The 15,335-nt window shown below is 44.0% G+C and overlaps 2 protein-coding genes across 2 annotated transcripts; one reads left to right on the plus strand and one right to left on the minus strand.

Annotated features, from left to right (window-relative positions):
• Window positions 1-1,014: 1,014 nt before the first annotated feature.
• Window positions 1,015-11,069, plus strand: LOC138597521 (dapper homolog 3). The gene is made up of 4 exons (XM_069669130.1): window positions 1,015-1,245; window positions 7,668-7,800; window positions 8,171-8,281; window positions 9,562-11,069. Exons 1-4 carry the CDS (start codon window positions 1,015-1,017, stop codon window positions 11,067-11,069), a joined length of 1,983 nt encoding a protein of 660 aa, XP_069525231.1.
• A 2,006-nt stretch (window positions 11,070-13,075) lies between these two features.
• Window positions 13,076-15,335, minus strand: c5ar1 (complement C5a receptor 1). Its single transcript, XM_069668609.1, has 2 exons — window positions 15,302-15,335; window positions 13,076-15,015 (listed from the first exon to the last, which is right to left on the minus strand). The coding sequence occupies exon 2, from the start codon at window positions 15,001-15,003 to the stop codon at window positions 13,957-13,959; it is 1,047 nt and encodes a 348-aa protein (XP_069524710.1). The 5' UTR covers window positions 15,004-15,015; window positions 15,302-15,335; the 3' UTR covers window positions 13,076-13,956.

Here is a 15,335-nt window from a genome sequence, read left to right on the forward strand (position 1 = left end):
GCAACAATGCTGCTTCTTTGTTTTGAACATTTCAGGGTCTAAATGTGGAGAGGAAGCTGCTGAAGACACAGGAAATGGCACGGTAAGACCTGAAATATGTCACTGGTTTAAACATTTCACAAGTCAAATCAAAGATGTTTTCCTGTTTGTGAGTTTGCCAAACATGAATGGTTTCAACATTCCTTAGCATCCTGAAAACCATGCAGCGAGGCAGTGGGAGTGAATAATTGAAAGGACACATTATAATGGCAATTTTCTTTAAACTCGGTACTACATCCACATACAATACATTTTACTAAATATTATAACGACGTTGTTTTCAAGTGTTGTATTCTTTCATTCTTATGTTAAGTCGGGCCACCATCCTAATAAAGCCTTAACTGTTACGTAATGTCACGGCTGTATTTTAACTGTACGGCCTGCTCTATCATGGTCCTCGCATACAGTCTAATTGATATTCATTTTACAGCTTCTTTCGCCACTACTAATTCAGTCTCGCTATACAACACAGTGGCTTTAAATTGTTCCAGTATAATACAATCCCAGTGTTTTACTGCACTACCAGAAATAACCGTCCCCTGAAGTAGCCCATTAGTCCCAGGCCAAGATGGGAGAATGGGTGAGGTCGAGTCGTCACTGTAATGAATCAAGGGGGATGGGACAACGTTACGCGCAGCACCCCACCAGCCTCTCACGTCCAATGAAGGCTGAGATTGGATTGGTAGGGGGAGAGGGGGGAGTATGACTCCCACTTTCTCGTCGTGGCTGGTCGCAGAGGGCGGGGTTTACGTGCCTGCGTTTGACAGCTGCGAAATGGAAAATGTATAGCGCATAGATGATCTGGGAAAGCATGCAGCTCCAAGGCAACCATACTATCACAAGGAATGGGAAGCAGCATGGCCCTTTATAGCCTGCGAATGCCCTCGTAAATCTGGGCCAATCTGGAGACCAAGAATTAGTTCTTAAGGAGAATCATTGCTCTAATTCTGCAGAGAAGCCTGGGATATTTGGAACATGCACCGTGCGTTTTCGTTCCCGGTAACGGTGGAGCGCAGTCGGACCAAGGAGCGCCTGGAGGCGAGTCTGGCCGGGCTGTGTGAGCTGGAGCTCCGCAAGCAGAGGCAGGAGTGCCTGGTGCTGGGGGCGCTGGCTCTGGGAGACCCCCTGCCCCAGGACAGCTCCAGAGGAGAGCTGGCGTGTTTCAGCAGCTGGGGGCAGGAAAACTTGACACTTAGGCGTCAGCTGGTAAGAACTTTGAGTGTCTTTTACTGCATGTTTGGATTCCAGCAGCTCTTCCATGTTGGTTCACACCAGATTACCACACCCTGTGTTTGAAACCCCACTTTGCCCCATATACCTCAGTCGTGCATAGTTTCAAATATCCAGCAGCCTTTACAGAAGGTCCTCAGTGTAGTCCTCTTGACCGTTGGATGGACTTTTGCGCTGGGCTGCGCCTTTTGTGTGAAGATGACCTCTATCTGCAAAAAAAGTTACTCAACTTGATGAATAGCGTCTCTGTTTGAAAGGATGTAATGCGTTTCTGTGCTTTGGGCTGAGATTTATGCATTTGGGTAACGAAATCAGGGGGTGGAGCACCCGCCGTTTGTGGCACAGACGGACTATTTAATGGCCCATTGTTCCCTGATCATGGACTTTTGTATGTTTTACTACTTAACACGCTCTCATTTGTGCTCTCTACAGATCATAAAAGCATGAATTATTCCTTCAGCATGTAAGTTTTTGCAGATAACATTTTTATGTCATAATTATCTTCACTTAAATTTATAGGATCCCTTGTGCTGAGCTCAGGCGAAGTTGCGACACATATGCTCCGCTTTGGTTAAGAGGATTAACATGAGAATTAAAAACTGGGTTAATAAAGACAAATGAAAGTTTCAGTGGCGGCTTTACTGCAGCAGCATCTCCGTATAAAGTTTTACGCACCACTGAGCACCCCTTCATTGTGCATTTTTCTCTAATCTGTATTTGATGTTATTTTTCGCTATGCTGCCTTTAAGTGAAATGTCTTAATGTGGGAGTTTTGTTACTGTTTGGCTGCGGTTCTTGCGCAGCTTGCACGCTGTGTCAACATTGCTACAATAGGAAGCCATTATTAAAGAGGGTGAAAAAGAAATTAAATCAGCCGCCTCCTCTTCACACCTCCTTTTCTCCTCCCTCCCTCTCCTCCGCCGGGGGCCTAACAATGGGCGCATATGGAGCGGAATACTAATGCCGACCGAGGCCCCAGTGAGGTGGCCTTGTATTGGCGTCACTTTGGTGTGGCATCATTTGGGCACTGTGCTTTAATTTTGCTTTGATGAGTGAACATCTAAATTTGCGGAGTGGTTCTATAATTCCTGACTAATTTCTATTCTAATTTCCATATTGTGTAGTAATCTCTATCAGGAGTCCACGGGGGTCAAGTGTTTCAATGTGCACACGCAGCAGTCCAGTAAATTCATGTCCCTTGCTGCTGGTGTCAGCTCGTGTCATTCTGGCTCCTCGTCCCCGCACTGACAGGAAACAGCCATTTTCAAAGCCAGTGAAGGAGTGACACGCGTTTCCCCGCAGGGCTGCATATTTCCCTGCTTTTCATTTTGTGCGCAACGCGTCTGTGGATCGATGTTTATTAACTGTTCTGCTTATTCAAGCGTGTGAGTAATTACACGGGGAAACTCCTCGGAGAATGCGTTTGCCCGACAGGACTCTAATTGAAGTCTCAAATTGAGTCTTCGTGATATCAGGTCGCCATCTGCGTCCGAGCCAAATCCCCAATTTCGTCTTTTCCATGTAGGTTAAAGTCTCCAAAATGTGTGGCTCACTGGTGTGACACAGAAACAACTGACCCATGGGACTGCTGGTGTGTGTGTGCGCGTGTGCGCGTACCTTTCCTTGAACATGAATGTGTCCCCAGACGGGCTGAGAGGCCTTTTTCTCCCCCAGATACAGTGTGTGGCTTAGAAGGTGTTGACAGCTGTAGGACGCCAGACAGCAGCTGGGAAAGCATGGAGCTCTGACCTCTCTCAGCTACCTACTGTGTGTGTTTGGATAGAGCGGAAGAGCATGTATGAATTGTGCATGAGTACATACATGTATACCACTATGTAGACGAGAAAATGAGTTTAGAAACCCAAAATGCTCTTAGGTTAAAGGCCTATTTAATCTTCTTAAAAAATATTGACTGTGGACTTAAATCAATATCCAACTTTATTAATCCCACAGGGGCAATAGGTTTGGAGCAGATTGTACATAAAAACAAAGCCATATATACAACAAAAATATACAAAAATAATTTAAATATGAAATAAGATCTAAATGAATACAGAATAGTTCTTGAGAACTCTTTTAAAGGATCAGCCTGCACAGAAAGAGCAAACATACAGAGTGTTGAGTATTGTTGGATTGCAGATGGGATAAATGATTTTAATAATAATAATAATAATAAGGAAAATATTATGGTGGCAACAGAGAAATTGTACTTGCAGCAACACATCCACGTTTTGGAAAACTGTTAAAGAAGAAATTGAAAGTATGTTAGAAGTGACTGTCCGCCTAGATCCTCTGTTGTTGTTGTTGCCAAGAAAATGGTGACTGTGAACTGGAAGGACACAAAACCTCCAACAACAGCTCAGTGGATGCAGAGACTTACACAGGTCTACAAAAGGGAACAGATGACCGCAAGTCTAAAAAATTACAAAGGTGGAACTGTCAGGTCAGGGAAAAGGTCTGTGCATGAAAACAGTATTTGCCTCCATCTTGCAGGATTTGTCTGCATCCGGTTTTCCTTTTGTTTTGCACCTTTTGCTCATCTGCTGGTTTGACATCGATCAGGTTGTGCGTGTCCTTGTCTGAAGACAGCAGCACATCATTAGCGAGACTGTGTGAGCACTTAGTCTACTCAGCAGTGACCGGTCACTCGAATGGATCACTGGATGGTTTCCTCTGCTTTGTTCTGGCACACTTAACCAAACACCCCTGTGTGATTTGGCTTATTAAGACACGGAGACAATCAGGAAAAATGTGGTTCTGAAAATATATGAGTGCATTCAAATACACAGAGACAAACTAGGTTGTTTAACACACATTTGCAGACAGAAGCATCAAGAGAGGGACTGTGAGCTGGTTCCACAGCAGTCAGACACAGGAGCACAGCCTGGTGCACGTTTCTCTTTAGAAACTCCATTCACAGCCAACCCACCATGGTGCCCTGCCTACAAGGCTCTGTGCACGTAGCACGCAGTCTGAGCATGCTAATGACGGCTATTCCTTATGCTTATGTAAACAGTGTGTGCACATGAATGTGTGCGTGCAAATTTGACTTCTGTCAAAATGGAATTGGTCATTAAAATTTAATTTACCCTTTTAGAGTAAAGCGTTTAAAATGTGTGTGTATGTTTGGAATAATAAGGGGTTTAGTCAAGTGTGTGTGTGTGTGTGTGTGTGTGTGTGTGTGTGTGTGTGTGTGTGTGTGTGTGTGTGTGTGTGTGTGTGTGTGTGTGTGTGTGTGTGTGTGTGTGTCTGGCCTCCTGCAGCCCGCTCTGTGTGGAGCCAGTCACAACACTGCTTTAATTATAGAGGGTCCAGCAGTGTGGCTGCATGCCTTGTGTGCCCCGTCCATAGATTTTTCCATGCTGGTGTTGTCGTTTCAAAAACCTTCAACCAGTGAATGATTGAGGTATATTCTGTAGTTTAAAATCCCTATTTTCAACAGCTAATATCCAAGTCTTTGATTGTAGAATTATCAAGATTTGTTAAAATAACCGCTCACACACCACAAATTCAAACACTGACATTCCTGGTTTAAAACATTTTAATCAAACTGTCCACCAGCTTCCCCCAGCAACCGAGGAAGACGTCACATGTGGTATCAGTTAGTAATCAGTCAGATTGCTGTTCTGGAATCACCTGCTGTTGAGTCTTTTTTCATTGAAAAGCAGGTGGTCTTGGTGTGTTGTACACCCAGTGTGTAACAGCTTAATGGCTAGGTGAGGCTGGCTGTACTGTGTCCTCTCAGTCTCCCCCATCCCCCACCAGCTTGGGGCAGAGGATGCAGTAAAACAGTAATGATACAGTGTGCACTGTGTCAGGGAATCAGTGTGGGACCATTAATAATAGAGTGCAATCAAAGATCAGTCTGCGAAATGGTCCGTGCTACAGGGTGAAGCTGCTCCAAAGCCCCACTGCTAAATGTTGTTTTGTGTTCGGTTGCTTTGTTGGTCCACAAATGTTTTTGTTTGTTTTCTGCAGCATTATTATTTAATAACCCGCAGTGTGGCTTCCTCAGTGAGTCGATGTGTTTGTCCATTTGTGTGCGCAAAATGCTGCAGGCAATCAATTGCGTGCATCTGTATCATTGATTAATTGATTAGTCTCCCCTCCTCACCCCACGCAAGTACTGAAAGCAAGCCTCTCTGTTTCTGCCACACAAAACCATATTGATGAACTGATGCTAATGCTTTGTTTATACTAAGACAATATGCACCCTTGTCAAGACAAAAGAAACGACAGTGTTTGGGGTGAAGAGGTTGTGTGGGAAGCGAGAGGTTAGCTTGGGTCAACTGCCCCTCAGCAGCATCATGGCTGCATTTAGTGTGCAGGACAAAGGAGCACAAAAACTAAATGGTGAAGAGAGGTAGTCTAGACTTAGTCTCTGCATTTCAGGATTTTTCCTCAACAGTTTTTAGGAGATAAAGCATGCACTGTGACACAAACATGTGCTAGTGGTTCAAGTTTGAGCTGTGAAACGTTCCTCGTCCAGGAAAATTAGCAATGTGACCTTTTAAGAACAAGAGTCATGCAGCCATGCTAGCAGCTCTGTGAGGCTGTAATTAGTGTAGGGAATTCAGGCACAGCTTCACCTACTTGCCAGATGCATGCAGATGGGAATAGGTCTCAGAACAGGGTCTGCCTATGTTTAAGTAAGGCAGTGTTTTATTGCCAAAGACAAATGCACAAAGACACCGCTCAGGAAGTGCAGAAGACTGCAGCAGTTGTCTGACAGGTGTTCCATCATAGCAGGCTGGTAATATAAAAAGTGTCACCTCATTATGAGGACGTGCTCAATCTTCCTGTAATGAAGTCTCTAAATGAGCCTTGAGTGTCAACAGTATCACCCCGGACAAAATGCAATGCCTGTGTGTGCGCATGTTAGTGTTTGTCGGAGTGCATGTGTGTGTTCAAAGAGGACAGGCTCGCGTGCAATTGTCTACAGATGTCACTATGTGCGTCAGATGATGTCAACATGAGGCCGGCACAAATTGTCTGCCTGGCTGAACTAGCATGACCAATTTCAGTGTCCTAGCAGTGTGTGCGTGTGCATGTGTGTGTGGCTATGACAACCAATTGTGAGTTTTAGACCTTCAGAGTGAGGGCACTTTCTGCAAAGTCAAGCCTCTCTTTTGTCTCTTTGTTAGATGAAGCTTTGTAGACTAGCAGCAGAGAGTCCTCATTTTTTAAGGATATATACCTGGATAGCATGTGTCCGCGTGTGTGTGCTTTCCACCCCCATGAGAGTACAGCCCCCTACCCTTCACAGACCCTTGAATTATTCATGTTCCAACTGACTGCTTACGCAAGGGAGCGCAGTGACAGATATAGATGCTGTACACTTCAGTGATGCACAATGGTGACCTGAGAATGCCACGTTTGTATTTTAGTAACTAGTGGAGAAGAATCTACATCTGAGTTGTGACTTAATTGCTTCTGACATTGTATATTTCTAGTCATTCAAACCATTTAATTCCCTTTTAGCTAAGACAAAGGTTTAAGGAATTGCTCTGTACAGCACAAGAAGAAAATAAAGTTAATCAATCCTTGGAATAAAGTAATTTTTTGTATAAATGGTTCAAATAAAATCCGTCTTTTGCGGAAAAAAATCACAAGCGACACCCAGTTAGTGACATGTTTTCCATCACCCAGCAGTGGTTGGTCTGCCTGAGAGGGAAGGCGGAGCTAAGCAGCTGCTTTTCCGGTCCTTGCAAGTGTTAAGTGTGTAAACAGTAATCTACTATGGCTGAACAAACAAATCGATGACTTCAGATACAACTTCAGATACAACTTAAAAAATAAGTGAAAATGCAAAGAAAAAGAAATAAATTTCACACTTAGATGAAGTCTTAAAAAAGGAAAGCAACCGTCAGCTAGGAAAATCAAGAGTTACAATCGTTACACATGCAACACTGTCTGGATATCTGGGAAGTGTGCTCTCGCAGTTACCGTTTATCGCCACGGGCGCCGACAAAGAGAACGAAACTGACATCGTCGAGATTATAACTTTATACAAAACACAATGTATACTACCTGGATTCTTATCTAGTTCTCTCTTTTTACTGAATACAACCCATCTACCAATAAAATAAAACAGATGGTCTGTCTCTACAGGTGTTGGTTATCTGGGTGTCAAACAAAAGGAGAGCTGGCGTGCAGCTGGAGAAACAAGCATTGAAGGCCTCACAGCTGTGCTTCTGTCATTAGCATTTCTGCAAACCAGTATTTTGATTTGTGAGGACCCTTGAACTTTTTTGCTTTGTTGTTTAAGTCACTGATTGCTGCCTCTTACCGTCTACTTAAAAACCTCTTCCAACAGTGCAATTAAACACAGACAGCAATAAAGCCATGGCTGTGTGTGTGTGTGTGTGTGTGTGTGTGTGTGCGTGTGTGTGTTTCAGAGTGCCCTTCAGAGTTCCCCATGGGGCCTGATGCAGGCACTGGAACAGCAGGTGGGAGAGCTGAGGATCGACACTGACGACGGCTGCTATGATGGAGCACAAGGAGACACAGGCGACAGTCGGCCCAGTTCTGGTACTTCCACTGTTTTAGACCTTTTCTTTGATCACACCTATAGCATGCTTGTAGTCTTCTAAATAAACACTTTGACATTTACTTAATTTTAAGTCAATTTCCCATGAATGTTTTGCTAAAAAAAAATGTGTTCTATACAATGGAACTCATGCTTTCTCTTTGGATTTTGAAATGTGCTTGTAATGAGTTTGTAATTTATTTCTGCTCTTATTGTTCGCTCATGCTCCAGTTGCTCGCAATTTAGTTTTGTGGCCTATTTGTGAAATGCGGTGAGACACTGCTCGCATATTTTTAGAGAAGTGGAATGATCAGTGAGCTATAAGAAATGAGACAGTCATCTTCCATCTCTCGCTCTAATCCTGTTTCCTAGGTTTCTATGAGTCGAGTGGGGGTCAATCGCCGAAAGGAAGATCTTGTTCCACTGAACCCACAGAGACAGTCCCGCCCTGGGCTTACACCAACGACAGGCCAAAGTCTGTGGGTAAGAAGAAGTAGGGGATATGGCACATCTGAAATGTACTCGCAAAGACATAGGAAGATTCACATAAAATATGCTAATATAATTTTAGTAATGAACTATCTGTATGAACCAGGGCATGTATTCATCTCTCCTTTTCCTTTCTCTTAAATGGAAAAAAGAGGGTAGATTTTTTTCCTCTGGTATCTATTAACTTATTAACTAAAAAATGTAGCTTTTGAAGTCACACTTATAAAAGGGATTTGTTTTAAAAGATAGCCAGGCTGAACTAAAGGTGTTTCAGATTGATTTATTACCTCATTTGCCTCTTCCAAAATCGTGGGAGGAGTCTGGTTTAGGCCCTTATAGGTGCCAATGTTCAGCCCATATTTTCTGGTAATGTGATTGTTTTACATATCCAATCAAAGTCCTCACAGACTCATCATGGATGTCCCAACAACATAAAACATGTTTGATATTAAGGATTTAAAATCTGGGTAATTACATCAGTGCTTACTGAGCTGGGCCACAACAGCCAATATGGCCGCTTTCCCACTGGTCAAAAAAACACCCGCTAACACACGCTAACACACGCTAACACATGGCTTTTTTGCTTAATAAAAGTTACAATTGGCGTTTGTCACGTTAGACGTTGACTTAGCAGAAAAGAGACGTGCTAAGTTTGGTGGGAAAGGGGCATAAGAGAGACAAGGAGAAAGGAGACAGAGCCACTGACTGTGTTTCCAAACAACCGTAAACATTCTGGCCCCTTAGCTCGTATGCTACTGTCGACAGAAAACAAACACAAACAGTCTCAGAGTTGCCAACCCATGTTAACAGCGATCCACACACATTTTCTCAATAAGACTTGTTAAAGCGTATATTTGTTTTTTTCTCACTGTAAAGCATCACGACAGCGGGTTGTTGTTAATCTCAGTTTGTTTACGTCTGAGATTTGGTCAGAGCATACATGAAGACGTGGGCTTGTGTGTTGCTCCTTCTGGCACATATAATTATCTTAATCGTGAATTATGTGCCATTTGTTTCATATCATTTAGGGTGTGAAGATTTTTAATACTGTAGTCTGAGCCCGGCCTCAAAACTACAACTGTATGTTAACCATAACGTACTTAAAAGGTTAAGATGTTTAAACATAGATTCTGGTTTTTCTTTTCCTGTTAAAACACTTTCAGTTAAACCGATAAAGAAAATGATAAACGATGCCTCTGCCTCGTCCATTATTGACTATCAGGACACTAAATAATGTCTTCTTGGGTATGTCTTGTGCTGTTTTCTGTTATTAGGAGACCCCCTCATGTTGAATGGAGATCTGGATGTGCCAGTCCTACGCACCACCCTCCCCCGCTCTTTCTCTGCTCCTTACCCACCTCTGGAGGGCATCGCCGAGGAGGGCTCAGCAGTGGACTCGTGGCAGTGGGACCTCAGCGCAGCCAACCAAGCCTGGCAGCAGCAGCCTGCAGAGGATGAGGTAACAGAGGAGGACTACCAGCAGGCCTTGAGGGTAGAGGGTTACATCTTAACTCTTATCCAGCGCCACACGCTTGCGCCACGGCCGTGTCAGCCCCGCACCACCCTGAGCCCCGACCCCCCGTACTGCAGTGCCTCCGGACACAGCTCCCTGCACAGGAGAACTCCTTCTCTGACCACAGAGCAACGCCTCCATGACCCCCACATCCAGCCCCATGTTGACCTTTCGGCAAACCCTAGGAGCCAGGGCTGGGGTTGTGACCTGCTAGAGGGGGAGGCCTGTGGAGGAGAGGCCCCATCTTTGGAGGAAGACTGTTATCTGGCTCTGCCCTACCCCCAGCCTAGGCCACACTCCCTGGCTGAGAGGCTACCATCACCTCTGCCCTCCCTAGACCCCAACTGTGGTGTTGGGGTTCTTGACCTTTGTTGTGAACCCCCTTCCCCCCAGCATTATTTACATCCTCAACCCCCTATTCATCACAAACACAATTTAGTAAGTGCTCAGTATATCCCTGGACACCCTTGTCATGCCCCTGTGCGCTCCCCCAGACACTACAACCCAGAGCAGCCTAAGCCCAACCGAGCTATCACCTCTCCTGACCACCCCAACTCCAAGTCCAGATCCTCTAAGAAGAGCAACAATGAGCGGCAGAGGGTCAAGAAATCCAGCAGTAAAACCAGTCGTTCCCAGTCTGAAAACAGCCTCCTTGGCCAGCGAGTGCTGCCTGAGCGCAGGTACAGCACCACTGAGAGGCACCAAGGCAGAGGGGATCTTGCTCAGAACCAAGGCCAAGCCACTGGACCGCAGGCGGGCGCCAACAGCCACAATGCGAGCAGACGTTGGTGCTCTAACTTGGAGCTCAGCCAGGACGAAGGGGAGACCCAGGCACAAAAACCCAGGCCACCTCGGAAAGCCCGCCATGGTCATTCCTGCCCCCATTCCCAACCCCAGAACTACTATCACCAGCAGCAGCACGCCCAGCGCAGGCACCCTGACTTTCAGGAGAGAGCACCCATATGCCAGGGCGAGGAGGGCTACGCTGGTGCTGCCCCCGCAGAGTCTGAGTCTAGCATGAGTGAGGTGTATTCCCCGGTCTCCAGCTCACTGTCCAGTGACTCAGATGAGAGCGGGGGGCTGGTGTGGCCCCAGCAGCTGCCACCGCGCCTCGCTTCTACCTCCTCCTCATCATCACCTTCACCACAGGCCACTGCCAACGCCCCCTCTCAACCAAAAGCCTTTGTTAAGATCAAAGCCTCCCACGCTCTTAAAAAGAAGATCCTCAGATTCCGCTCAGGGTCCCTAAAAGTCATGACTACTGTGTGAGGAAATGGTCATACCTGTTTTTTCACTCATAACCGTGTCGTAAAGCCATTGCCACAGATACATTGTAGCTACTACTTTTGCTCAAAGATTATTTGTTAAGCATGAAATCCAGTCTTTATCCTCTACCTACCTCTAAAACAGTATTTTCTTAGTGAGAGACATTAACTTTAATGGGCATAATTAAAGATCTGCTTAGCATCATCTGTCTGTAGTGTCTGGTTGAATTTATCTTGTAGCTGACAACCATCAGACACTACCCTAATGAGCATTGTTCTGCGCTAATTGATGATACTTGCAATTACAAAGTTACACCGTGACAGCATGGACCATGGTGAGGCTAAGTGACTGAATTGCCGGCAGTCTTTTGGCCTTACAGTTAATTAATCACAGATTTATGGTTAATTAATTCCTACAGTTTAATGTTGGTAGATACATTTTCAGCTTCAAGTCTTGCCAAACACCAAAGCTCTAGAAGTGAAATAAGAGTGTTATGTGGCACTTCACTTTTCTAAGAAGTTTTAGTTAATTTCCTCTATTTGATGAGTCAAAGATTCCCCAGTATTTTTTCCAGGAAGTACTTTTTAATTTGGTACTCATCGAAGAGAGAATTGTGAAATAGAACTGTGAAATAACAGCTCCATTTCAATTACATTACATATTAATTTAATATCAATTAATTACTGGATACCTACGTTCAAATTTTACATTTTGCCTGGTTTGCTTTAAAAGCCTTGGAAAGTGCTTGCAATTAATTCGATTAACTGGAATGTACCGTATGACCTCTGACTCTTCTTTCCACCAGTAAGTACTAAAATACATAGTTCTTGCGGGAAACGTCTTGGAAATTATTTCAAATTTTTCAGATATTTGTATCGACTCTAAGCTTAATCCATGACCTGGATGACTGAGAACCGTCACAGAAAAGGTGGACGACGCGTCTTCATCTACTCTCATTGTACAAAATTGAAGCCAAAATCTCCCCCTGTGACAGGCACTACCATCTTGCGCTGGTGACGTCATTTGGAACCAGAGCTGCACAGTAGCAATTGGCGGGTGGAGCCACTGTCACCACTTCCGCTAACCAAAACACACATTTAACTTACAGAAAAATTAAGCAAAGACCCCTCACGTCGGCATATTTTTTAAAGGCCCATCAAGGGACGGAAATTGCAGATTAGCCAAGGCTATAAGTGCTGTAGTGTGTGGCATCGGTTTACTTGCTTCATACTTGTCCCTACACAAATAAACATTAAATAAATAAATATATTTAACAGCAGAACAGCTTCTTGTGTTGGTATGAAGCAGACGTTCACAGACACTTCAATGACTGTAGTGATTGTTTTAGTTACGTCCCCTCTCGTAGTTCGCAGGAGCTGCATTTGTCAACAGAGCTGTCAATCATCCTTTTTACAGCATCAAATAACCAATTACACTAAACTTGTCAGAAAAATGAACACTTGGACGTAAATCAGCATCATAAGAACTAACTATAATGACAGAAACCATGTATTTGATGTGTATTTTGATTTTATAGTTTGACTCATGTCCCATCTGTTAACATTGAGGAGGCGGGATTTATGACCTATACTGCAGCGAGTCAGCAGGGGGCGCTCTAAATGTTTTGGGTTCACTTTTAGGGGGCTGTCCTGTCGTCCATCTTTTTATACAGTCTATGGGTAAGACTTGTCCTGCATTTAGCCTGCATCTTGTTGAAAATTATCTAATTCGTGGAGGAGTTAACAAACCTGTAGCAGTACTAATCTATGTTTACATTTTCCCACAGTCTGTGAATCTCTGAGCCAGGAATATCCTTATATCTCTATCGATCGTTATACTCATCTCATCTCTGCCTCTTTGTAAACTCTGTATTCACACTGAAGTAAACTGACCATTACCGCTCTTCTCCTGCCGGCTGCTTTTGGGACCAACGAGCATAAACAGATGTCTGTGAGTCAGGAATGGGATACGTGGAGGCCATAGAAAGGGGACCAGTGTACATGCATGCATGCATTTATAAGTGCACAGATTCATTGAAACACAGGGACACAGACTTTCTTGTAAATATGTATGTTTTTGTATATGCCATCATGTGGCCTTGTTTGGAATGAATGTAGTTTGTAAATAAAGGCATTTTTTCTCATGTAACTCTTTGTAAACATTTTTTTATTGCTTTGTTTATTCATAAATGTTGCATTGATACAAAAAGATTATTTTAATAACGTAAATGAAAAAAAATATGTTCAGGTGAGGTAAAACATTGTATAGACTTCAGGAGACAAGCTGATTTTTTTTTTCTTTTTTTCTTTCAAACCAACAAACATCTCTAAAACACTTATGTGCTGTTTAATATATTTTTAAAGATAACCTACTGTTTTTAGGGCGTCTGTGCTCTAACCAGCTGTATCCAAGTGAGTCATAGAGCATTTGAAATTAAGACTGTAGCTCCCTCTTGTGGATAATGCAAACTATTGTTAGTCAGGAGCATGTGACTTTATTTCTGCTATCGCCACTGTTAAGTTAATTTCCTAACTTGTGATACAACACAGAGTCAAAACAGAGCTCAGACCAGTCCTGCTTCCCTATCAGTCACAGAAATACCTAGAAACTCAGTCTGAGATCACCAAAATACAGAAGAGTCATGTTACGTCAGACGGGAATGTTCACAGCAAATATTGAAGACATAGCAAAAGTCCCTTTTTCACAATTCCGACTCATTTCACTTAAGGCCTCTAAATATTTACATATCACTTAACTGCCCACTACTCACTCTAATTACTGTTGTGGTGGAACCCAACAGTTGTGCAATAAATAAAGCAGATTGCACTCCTGTTTAACATGATAGGGAAAAAAAATTGTTCCACAATAAGAGCAGGTAGGTAAAACATTTTCAGATTTTAGTCGACTCCTTTCCAGTGCTCGAGCTCTTAGTGTCGTTATTAGTGATGCTCACTCTGGTGGTCGGATCCTCGCTGATGAAGTGCAGGATGTTGCGCAGGGAGCGGTTCATGCTGTCTTTGAAGCCCCGGCCCAGACACACATAGAGCAGCGGGTTGAGGCAGCTGTTGAAATAAGCCAGACACAATGCTAGAACGTGCGCAAGGTAAATTTTGGGGCTGTGCTCGGAATTCCGAGGGGTAATCAACACGAGAAAGTCCAAGATGTGTAGAGGAAGCCAGCACAGGAAGAAGCTCAGCACCACTGCAATGATGACCCTCAGTGTGCGCTTGGAGCGGGTGCGTCCTCTTGTGAGACCACTTTCTGCTTTGCTGTACACCACCAAGTGACAGATTACAATCACCAGGAAGGGGAGGAAGAATCCCAGCAGGAAACGGAAGGCGGTGATTGGCCAGACACTTTGTGGCGTGTACGCCATCAGGCACTCTCGCTTGTTATCTGATACTTTGATCTCCTGTGTGTAGACAAACTGGGGGATACTGCCTATGAGGGCCAAGCACCAAATAACAATACACATGAAGATTGCTTTCTTGGGTCGCCTCTTGTTCTGACACCAGACAGGTCTGCTTACTAGCAACCAGCGATCCACACTGATGAGAACGAGCTGCAGGATGCTGCTGTACATCACCAGGTAAAACAGGCCTTTGACCAGAGTGCATCCCAGCGGGCCAAAGTGCCAGTGGTCATCATGGGCCAGAGGGACCATAAGCATAGGGATGGAGAGGCAGCACAGGAGATCAGCCAGTGCCAGGTTGAGGAACCAGATGGAAGTGACGGAGCAGGGCATGCAGAACCCTGTCACCCACACCACCAGAGCGTTTCCGGGGACACCCACCAGCACAACAAGGCTGTAGAAGACCAGAGCCGCAATCTGGATCGGTTGAATCTCAGGGATCAAAGTGCCAGGAAGCTCAAATAATGTGAAATTGTAGTCTGTTATCTGGCTATCATTGCTAGAATAATCCGTATATTCTTCCATGACAAGTTAAAGCTGTGGATGAAAAAAAGTTTTTTGACATATTATTACCTTGTTATTGTTGCCTTGTTCTGCTTAAATGACCATCTTAAATATAATTCATAGATTTATTTGACTTAAGACAAAACAAATATGAACTTCAACAACTATTATATGCATCAGCCGAGTAAATTAAGTCCCTAAATTACCCCAACACATTCACATATATGAGAAAATGTCACCAAACAAACCTGAAGTTGCATAATATAATAAAAATGTAAATTCTAGCTACGACACCGGAGCATTAAAAAATTCAACTTACAGTTTCAGTGGTTTATGCTGAACTCACACTCCGC

Source organism: Semicossyphus pulcher, unplaced genomic scaffold, assembly GCF_022749685.1.
Source record: "Semicossyphus pulcher isolate SPU_LCO1_2020_fin unplaced genomic scaffold, fSemPul1.0.p SCAF_19, whole genome shotgun sequence".
NCBI lineage: Eukaryota > Metazoa > Chordata > Actinopteri > Labriformes > Labridae > Semicossyphus > Semicossyphus pulcher.